Source organism: Cajanus cajan, chromosome 4, assembly GCF_000230855.2.
Source record: "Cajanus cajan strain Asha chromosome 4, NIPB_CcT2T_4, whole genome shotgun sequence".
Lineage (NCBI taxonomy): Eukaryota > Viridiplantae > Streptophyta > Magnoliopsida > Fabales > Fabaceae > Cajanus > Cajanus cajan.
Genome location: NC_138520.1, coordinates 21,411,981 through 21,422,157, shown reverse-complemented (window position 1 = coordinate 21,422,157; position 10,177 = coordinate 21,411,981). Strand labels below are relative to the sequence as shown.

The 10,177-nt window shown below is 32.7% G+C and overlaps 2 protein-coding genes and 1 pseudogene across 2 annotated transcripts; 1 reads left to right on the top strand and 2 right to left on the bottom strand.

The window, feature by feature from the left end:
* Positions 1 to 652: 652 nt before the first annotated feature.
* LOC109806203 (cytochrome P450 83B1) lies at positions 653 to 3,386 on the bottom strand. Its single transcript, XM_020368581.3, has 2 exons — positions 2,589 to 3,386; positions 653 to 1,501 (listed from the first exon to the last, which is right to left on the bottom strand). The coding sequence occupies exons 1-2, from the start codon at positions 3,351 to 3,353 to the stop codon at positions 896 to 898; spliced, it is 1,371 nt and encodes a 456-aa protein (XP_020224170.1). The 5' UTR covers positions 3,354 to 3,386; the 3' UTR covers positions 653 to 895.
* A 2,683-nt stretch (positions 3,387 to 6,069) lies between these two features.
* On the bottom strand, positions 6,070 to 8,285 carry LOC145957236 (uncharacterized; the record flags this gene model as incomplete). The annotated part of the gene is made up of 3 exons (XM_083073459.1): positions 6,070 to 7,376; positions 7,486 to 7,655; positions 8,093 to 8,285. Coding segments are annotated over 3 exons (615 nt in total), but the record flags the coding sequence as incomplete, so codon positions are not given.
* Positions 8,286 to 9,415: 1,130 nt separating this feature from the next.
* Positions 9,416 to 10,177, top strand: LOC109806202 (NADPH-dependent aldehyde reductase-like protein, chloroplastic pseudogene; annotated as a pseudogene).

Sequence of the window (10,177 nt, the reverse complement as noted above, 5' to 3'; positions counted from 1 at the left end):
GTACGGATGTAAAAAGTGAGTGCTTAGGAGGTGTATTATTAATAGTATAATGGAGGTGTATTGTTAATATAGGGAGGTAAGTTAAAATACTTTTAGTTCTATAGTTTCACATACTTTATCTTTTAGTCTCTATAGATTAAAATAAATTTTTTTAGTCTATATATTTATCATTTTCAATCCTTTTTTAGAGTTTAAGATAAATCTTTTTAATTCTTATACTTGTGACTTTTTAATCTTTTAGCTCTTATTGTTAATTTTTTTTGTAACATTTGTTTTATGTTATACGATATAGAGGTCTTCAATTTTGTTAGAGTAAAAAAAACAAATGACTCAATAATGGGTGTCACAACTAAAGATACAAAAGATGTACGATGTATCAAAAATCCTTATTTAGAATAATTCCAGCAAAATAAACTTAACATCAAACACACAAAGTTGAATTAAAATCTTTGTCACGTCAATATAAAAAGAATGTTACAAAAAAATTAACAAAAGGACCGAAAGATTAAAAAATTATAAGTATAACAATTAAAAAGATATATCTTGAATTTTAAGAATTAAAAATATAAGTATAAGAACTAAAAATACCTATTTTAAATTATAAATAAAAATTAAAAAATAAAATAAGTAAAATTATAAGAACTAGAAACTATTTTGACCAAAATAAATATATATCATGAGTTAAATTTACTAAATTCAATTTCAAAATTCAAGTCCATTGAAATCAAGTTGAGTTTTACTAGTTAGGTTGCTACCTCTTGATTTTTATTTTAGAAAGGCAGATAACTAGAGCATGATTCTCGTATGTTCGAAACTCCTTGGTGATACATTTTGGACAATCGGAATCAGAGGCCAAACTAGAATGACTTTATTGCAGTAAACGCTCTTGCCACATTCACACACGTTTCTTGGCAACAAGGCAAAGATGATTCTTCTTGTGTCGTGCAAGTCCTGGAAGGCCCTGAGAGTCTATGTGTTCAGGTTTCATCCCCACAGGCATTTCCCATTGGAAAGAATTAAGAAGGTTTGCAGTTATGAGTTCCACTGTGACCATTCCTAGTGACATGCCTGGGCAAATTCTACGCCCTGCACCAAACGGAAGCAGCTCAAAATCTTGTCCCTTGAAATCTATCTCATTGTTCAAGAATCTCTCTGGATAAAATTCTTCTGGGTCTTTCCAAGCTTCAGGGTCTCTCTGAATGGCCCAACCATTCACATACACTATTGTCTTGGCTTCTATCTCATACCCATCTATTGTGAAACTTCTTATGGCTTCTCTTGGTAGCAGTGGAGTTGGTGCATAATACCTCAGTGTCTCTTTTAGCACTGCTTTCAGATATACAAGCTTTTCAACATCCTCTTCCTCTATGAACTCTTTGTTGCCACACACATTTCTAATTTCTTCTTGAGCTTTGGCCATTGCTCTTGGGTTCTTCATCAATCCTGTCATAACCCACACGCATGTGGCTGCGGTTGTATCAGTACCTCCTACGAGTATGTCCTGTGATTGTCAAGAATGAGTTAATATCAGAGAATTTTTTTTAAGCCCTCTTTTCTGTTTAATTATAATTTATTTTTTAACAATGTGTTAGTTTTCTTGAAGACATGTCATTGTGGCTACGCCATTCTAAACATGAGGAAGCTTAAGGTGTTGGTCGAGAAACCAGAAGCTTAAAATACCCAATGTGTCTGTAATAGCTATGAACTGTAAGGATCAAATTCATATTTTGGATATGATGTTTATGGTTCCATGTTTTCCTTATGTTTCAAGACAATGTAGTGATGAACTAATATTATGTTGATGCGATAAATTAAAAAGGCTTGGATTAGCGAAGATGCATGCTAGACAAATAAAATTCATTTTCAAGATGGTGTAACTAATTTAAATCTCTATAAATCTTTGAACACTTTTAACTGAATTCATCCCAATTGTATTAGTTTAACCGGATCCACCTCTGTATTCTAAAAAATTTAGCTAGGGTACTGATTTCTAAGGTTGGCACAACGATTTATAATTTTCACTTACTAATATTCAGACTTAACTCAATATTATTTTCTAAGGCGAAAATTACTTTAAACTTGCATATTTTATATTCATCTTATTTTTAAATGATATGATATTTGGATTTTTCTCGATGAATGTATTCATGTCAAATATTATTAGACTTAGAAACATATATAAACAAGAAGTGATATTTTTTTTTAAATGATTTAGAATAAGCATGAGTGAGATTTTTTCAATATAATTTTCATACTTATATTATTAAGTTTCATTTGTATATAAATAAAAGATTATCTTTTTTGAAAAAATATTATAATATAATGTAAGAGTTTAAATAAAACTCGATCTTATAAAATTAACTTATAAGATAGTGATGTAAAATAAACATAATATATAAATAAGTAATTTTCCACTTACAAATCACTTTTGATATAAGAGTATGGCTGCAAACTTCACACTTCACGACGAAAGTCTTACCTCATTGGACAAGATTAATTACATGGATTGCACGACCAAATTCCGACGACTACTTACTAATTACAAAAGAATTATTAATAGGAAAAAGTGATAAAGCACGAGCACATACCAAGATAATAGCTTTGATTTGATCATGAGTGAGGTCTATAGACAAGTGACCCTCCTTCTTCAACTCAAGCAACACATCCACAACATCCTTATTCTTCTCTTCATTTGGTTTCACAGAAAAGGAAATGAACATAGCCTGCGTCTCATTAAGCAGCCAGTGGAACCTGCTTCTCGCAGCACCCTCCTCATCGTACTTCCTCCCGAAGGCAACCCTACATATGATAGCACTTGAAACCGACACGATAACCTCACTCAAGTTCGTTGTCTTTGAGGAACCCACGTGGCCGGATATGACCTCGATCATTTGCTTCACCTCGGATTTTCTTACGTGGGAAAAGGTGGAGATGGGTTTGGAGCCGAAGAAATTGACCACGCAGAGTTTTCTGAGTTCTCTCCAGTGGTCGCTGTAGGGACAGACAACGAGCTCCAAAGCGTTGTAGGACAGTTTGAGGGAGCCAAGCGAGGTGGGCCTTGCGCAGACGTCAAGATCGTGGTCTTTGAGGAGCTCTTTGGCTAGTTTGGGAGAGGAAACCACTATGGCTCGCTTGAACCCAAGTTGGAGGGAGAAAAGGGGACCGTGCCTCTTTGAGAACTGCCACAGTTGGAAATTCAGATTTGAAGTGTCCAGTTGGTGAAGGTTGCCAATCATGGGAAGGCCTCGAGGACCCGGTGGACGACGGTTCTTGGCGGTTCTGTGTTTGTTCAAGAGGGTCAATGTCAACACCGGAAGAACCAAGACCAAGACTATGTACACAAGTCGCACCATTTTGGATGAGTTTCAAAATACTAATACTACCTACTATCTTGTGCGTTACCTATATATATATATAAAATAAGAGAGATAAGTTTACTTAGACTTATTTCATTTAATAACTTGTGTTCCACGTCAAATTTCAAGGATTCAACGGTTAAATTTAAAGTTCTTAATCATAAATTAAGTATGCAAATCTTTAAAAAATTTGAAAACCATTTGATATTTTATTTCATTAATTCAAATTGACGGATAATCATAAAATCATTTTATACATTAATTTGAATTAATAAAATGAAGTATTAAACAGTTTTCAAATTTTCTAAAAATTTATAAACTTGATCTATGCATTAAGATCTTTAAATTCAAGGGTTTGATCATTAAAATTTGATGTAGAACATGAGTTATTCAATGGAGTAAACGGATCTCTCCTCTATATATATATAAAAAGAGGAACACACTTTAGAGTAAATCTCTACTTATATTTATTCTGTTTAATAATTTATGTTATACATTAAATTTTAACTATTCGATTAATAATTTAAAATTTTTCAAACATAAATAAATCTATAAATTTTTAAAATTTAAAGATCATTCGATACTTTATTTCATTAATTTTAATTAATATATAAAATAATTTTATAATTATCTATCAATTTAAATTAAAGAATCAATAAATATAAGCTTTAGCCTTATTCGATAATAGAATTGGCCTAAACATATTTGGCCAACCACTCATAATAAAATCTTCTTTTTCAACTATAATTTTTTAATTTATAAGATTTGAATTTAAAATTTTAATTAAAAAAATTGAGTTGACATATTATTTAAATTAACAACTTGATAATAAATTATATAATCTCTAATAAGTCTTTATTTAATATTATGTAATTATTTGTAAAAAAATATATTATTAAATATTATTAATTTTTCATCATACATTGAGAAACTTTAATACATGTTAAAAAAATAGATACTTCAGAGTTCAGACTCAGACTTAATAATTGATTAATTTCTGGTGGGTTATTGCGTATTCATATACTAGTTTTCAGGACATAGGTAAATACTAAAATTTTCTTGGAGGAGACCAACAAGGTTACTTGCGTTCAATTTTCCGGTGACCCGTATTCCATGATTCAAATAACTTACACGGAGAAGTTATATAAAATTTCTTTTTTTCATCTCTATTTTACTTTTTTTGTTTTCATCTTTTCTTAACTAAATTACTGAACCATTAGGTCTTCTTAATAACATGAGATAGAATAATATACACATTATTTTAACTACAAATCTCATTGTAATTTAATCTATGTATAGAAAAAATTCTTAATATATTACTTTTCTTTTTCTTTTCATCTCTCTTTTCTCTCGGCCTATCTACGATGTGAATGGAGAGTTCTTGAATAACAATTGAATTCCCGGGTCAAATAAATACGATGAAAGATAAGGAAGGAAATCTTAAGAGTAAATCCGTACGGCATGTTAACTGTTATTGTTATATATATATATATATATATATATATATATATATATATTTCATTAATTTTATTTTGTATTTTATATTTGTTAGCAAAGTATTATATGTCTTCAAAAATTTCAAGATGATTTATTTTTAAAAAGATTTTTAATTAGAACTAATTGCAAAACAGCTCCACCTCTGTTTTACAAAAAGATGTTAAAAATTTAGTTTCAAAACATATTTTTGCAACATGGCAAGCATTATTATCTTCTTTCAATTTTGAGATTGAACATATCAAAGGAGAGACAAACACATTACCAGATTATTTAACGAGAGAATTTTTACAGGAAAAATGAGCAAAAGTACAACAGATCAATATGGAACGCCTTTCAAGGCCTCTTCCAGCAAGACAGTTAAACAGGTTTCACCTGATTCATCAAGATTATTATCGGCTTCGCCGAATGATGCAAGAAAGTTACCAAGCTCTCTCAATAGTAGAACACCTTCTCACTTAGGCTTTACTACCGGAAACACCAATAAGAGTGTATAACCTTGGCCTCTACTTCCCCCCAAAGAAGACTCAAAATATCAATAGCTTTGAAAACAAATAACAGAATTTGAACACAAATTCAAAGATAAATCAAATAATTAGAAAACTCAAAAGAGTTAATAACGATATACATTAATCGAAAGATGGGGATATGGATATTCATGATAAGTAATATGAATATGTCCATTTTCTAGAAATATTATCATTTTGAACACAATATAAATTGATTCAAGTAAAGGTAGCAGAGCCTCCTAGTTATGATCAATTTATATTGGAGATACCAGAGCAGGCTCTGATACCATTGTTGCGAAAGCAATAATCATAATCATAAATGTAAAATTATCAGAGTTTATAAGAGAACACTTACAAAGAGATGAGATTTGAAGAAGATAATAACTCAAAGAGAATTCTTTTATAGCAAGCGTTATTTTACAAACTTAGTAATTTCAAACACTCGATGATGTACAAAGTAGGAGAACCTCTCCTTATATAGGCAAACTCCTTCCTACTAAATTACAGTTAAGGGCATTTAAACTCCTCATTATTGAAGGGTAGGATTGGAAAACAAAAGATGGTACAATAATTTACATATAGTAAGACTTCAGAAGATAAGGAATCTTAAAAAGTCTTTTGTCGTCTTGTAGAGCTGGCAAATAACTTTTCTTGAAATTATTTGATTTATCTTTGAATTTGTGTTCAAATTCTATTATTTGTTTTCAAAGCTATTGATATTTTGAGTCTTCTTTGGGGGGGGGGGGGGAAGTAGAGGCCAAAGTTATACACTCTTGTTGGTGTTCTCGGTAGTAAAGCCTAAGTGAGAAGGTGTTCTACTATTGAGAGAGCTTGGTAACTTTCTTGCATCATTCGGCGAAGCCAATAATAATCTTGATGAATCAGGTGAAACCTGTTTAACTGTCTTGCTGGAAGAGGCCTTGAAAGGCGTTCCATATTGATCTTTTGCACTTTTGCTCATTTTTCCTGTAAAAATTCTCTCGTTAAATAATCTGGTAATGTGTTTGTCTCTCCTTTGATATGTTCAATCTCAAAATCGAAACAAGATAACACTACAAGAAATTTGTCATTTTGCGGCGGTTTTTTTTTTCATATTGCGGCGGTTTTCGCCCCCCTCAAAATAAGTAATGGCGTTTTATAAAAACGTCGCAGTTACGTTCGCCACTAGCATTATACGGCGATTTTTACCAACCTCCGCTACCTTTTCCATTCTGCGGCGTTTTGTTTAGCGGGGGTTTTTGACCTCCTCAATTTGAATGATGTTTTTTTTTTATTTCACAATATATTTTATTTTTTTAATCTAAATTACATTTAGTCTGTATACAAAAAAATAAGGAGGTACTCATAACATAATCCAAATTCCATTGGATAATATTAACATTTTTATAAGAAAAAAAAGAAATTAATGGGAATACAAACTATCAATAGAAACCCATAATATAGACAACAAAATGTCAAATAAATTATTAAAGTTGTTCAAGATTAAAGTCCTAACCACTAAATTATTAAAGTTCCATAAACTAATTATTTCAAAAGCTTAAACTAAATACATAAAGGAAAATCTTTCAGACAAATTAATATAACTGAGGAGAATTTGATTATAGCTCATTAAGTATGGGTTTTCATATTAAGAGAGATTAAGAATTCTCACTATTTAATTTATATTTCAATAAAAAAATAACTATTTATATTTCAATTGTCTCGACTATAACAAAATTGTCAGAAATAATATTATTAACATCAGCCACAAGGGTTAACAATCAAATCAAGGATACATCTTACAATAATTCATCAAATCAACTGCCAAAATTCTACCTATTATGTCCACTTTGGCATCACAATCAGAAGAGTACTCATTATCACATGCAAATAAAGCATTCTTTGACTGGAATCCGCTATCATCCGAATCAACCCAGTCAACAAAATGTCTAGATTTCGCATTTGAATTTTCCAAACGTTGCAATTCACCTTCCATCTCTTGGATCTTTGACACATAAGATTTAACCAGGTCATAATCCTAGAAACAAGTTTGGACCGTGAGTCAGTGATGGATTGCTTCTAAATGATAATGGAGCATCATCCCAATGTGTGAGAAAAGTGATTCAAGTAAACAAAATGAAAATTACCTCTTTACAGCCAGGTAAAATCACTACTTTAAAAAGATCATATAATGATTTTCGGACCACTTTATCATCATCACCAATGCGCTCACGAAGTTTTTCTATAGCAGTATACTTGTGCAACCTTTGTTCTTCTGGATATCTAATGAATAAATCCTTAATACCAATCAATGCATCTGTAATTTAGCGGGTAGAAAAGAAAGAGTATTAATACAAGGATTACCAAATTTAAATGAAGATTGGAATGTTTAACAGGATTAAATAAAGCAATGGAATTAATTTATGATATTACAATTCAAAAAGAATAATAGAATATTAGGAATAGGAACCAGGTCAACACATTAAAGCAATAAAGACATGCCATTAGAGAAACTTCCATAGGATCCAAACAATATAATTAATGACCACTCAATTTTATTTTTGACAGATTTGGAAATAGTGACTAATATTGACACAATGTTCATGGTCCTAATTTTTTGGCCTTAGGCTTAAACTCAAACCAACTTGACCTTTATCGTTTCAAACATACAGAATTATTCTATAAAGAATTATTGACACTGATATGCACATTTAAAAGAAATTATATATACTGACAATATATTAATATATATACCTCTACGAACTTTTGCATTATGATGAGATGTTTGCTGGAGAAGTTCTTTTAAAGTCAAACCTTTCTTGTTTACGACCAAACCTTCTTGAAACTTCTTTTCAGCCTCAGGATCATCTTTGTTTGTGTAAGGATGGAGCTTCTTTGCAAGCTGCAGAACATAGAGAAAAAAAATTGAGATGGTAGAAATGGCATAGGGAAAGAATTATTTTAGACAAACAATTCATGATTATCAAGAGTCTTTGAAGAATTTGTGTCAAGAAAGAATGAAGGATAAGTAAAGGGAACTGTAAGGAATATGTTAGCAAGCCTAGAACTTGTGCAGACATGAAAATATTATAAGAGAATAATACATTCTGATTTTGGTAAAAGAAAATCATAAAAAAGTAGCAAGTAAAAAATTAAACAGCAAAAGGTGAAAGACATATTTCTGTAATATATAATGTAAATAAGTGATTGCATATGTAAGATCAACATGATTTAAAACAAACTCTTCCTAGTCCAATTCAAACAATTATTTTTAATATCGCTACTTGGGAAATGACTGCAGTATCCACATACTATAAAGAAAATGACAGTTTTGTAAGCATGTGGGAAAGACATGAAATTAAAAAAGAATGTTATAATCTGATCCCTTTTAACCAGGAAAGATACAAGAAATCATAAATTTTTACCAGGAAATAAGTCATGTTTACCAAAAAAAATTTAAAAAAAATGTTCTAGTATCAATATATATATATATATATATATATATTCATACTAGTTAATCAAAACCTACCCCGTAGTATGCTTTCTTTATTTCAGAAGAACTTGCATTCTTACTCACACCAAGCACGTCATAATAGTCTTTCGCCAATGATGTTGAAAAGGAGTTGAGGGAGAAAAAGAAATCATTCACAAGACAAATAATTATGCATACAGGGGGGAAGACCAAAATAGAAAACGTGAGTTAATTGAACAATGCCTTCGTTGGCCACCTTCTTTTCGCTTTCTTTCATCTCCTAGAGCACTTATTACATTCCCAAGAGCTAATAGACCCTTGTTGATATGAATGCCTTGACAATGGAAAAACTAACTTATCACTAAAAGTTTAAAAATTGCATTTATAAAACTCATCTAGCAGAAAGGCAGTGATGTACAATTTTCATAATTCTATTGTGGTTTGTGAAAATACGATATATTAGAGAACATATTTTTGTGTATAAATTATATTCCTATTCTTATCAAAACAATATGCCCCATCACAAGCAAAAGGAATACCTTCTTTTAAACGCATGCCATCTGCGCCAGTTCCTATTCTTATCAAAACAATGCTTCCTTGGATAATGCTTCCTTGACCTTAGTTGCTGCAGGCTTCTCCATTCCCAAGCCCACTCTGTCGCGGCCCAAATCAACGCCAACTCCGCCACGCCGCGCGCCGTAGTGGCCCAGGTCAAGTCCCTCTTCGACTCAGCCCAACGCGCCTTCGACTCGCCGCTCCACATCCTCGTCAACTCCGCCGGCATCAATGACGGTGCCTATCCCTCCGTTGCTAACACCACCGTCGAGTCCTTCGACCGCATCTTCGCGGTGAACGCGCGAGGCGATTCGCCTGCGCGAGGGAGGCGGCCAACTACTTGAAGCGCGACGGCGGGGGGCGGATCAACCTGTTGATGACGTCGCTGGTGGCGGCGCTGAAGCCTGGGTACGGCGCGTACATGGCGTTGAAGGCGGTGGTGGAGGCGATGGCGAAGATCCTGGCGAAGGAGCTGAAAGGTACGCAGATAACGACGAACTGCGTGGCGCCGGGACCCATCGCGACGGAGCTTTTCTTCGAGGGGAGATTTTCCGCTTTCTTCGAGGGTGTGGGGAGAGGTGGGGAAGGGTTGGGAGATGAGGAAGGGTGTTCGCGTAGACAAAATTGGAGGGATTTGGTGAAAATAAATTGGGGGGGGGGGGGGAAATGGTGAAAAATTTTCAGGTAAAATTGCCTTTGAATTTGGGAGGGCATAAACCTCCTTAAAAAATGATAAAAACCGCCACCATTGTTACAATTTTGAGCGTTCTCCCAAAACGCTGCAACTCATGTTAATTTGAGGGGGTTTTTAA

Excerpts from the sequence above, each read along its gene's own strand:
- LOC109806203 (XM_020368581.3), bottom strand. The coding sequence starts at position 3,353 with ATGGTGCGACTTGTGTACATAGTCTTGGTCTTGGTTCTTCCGGTGTTG. Across the intron at positions 1,502-2,588 it reads AAATCAAAGCTATTATCTTG|GACATACTCGTAGGAGGTAC; the intron begins GTATGTGCTCGT and ends TGACAATCACAG.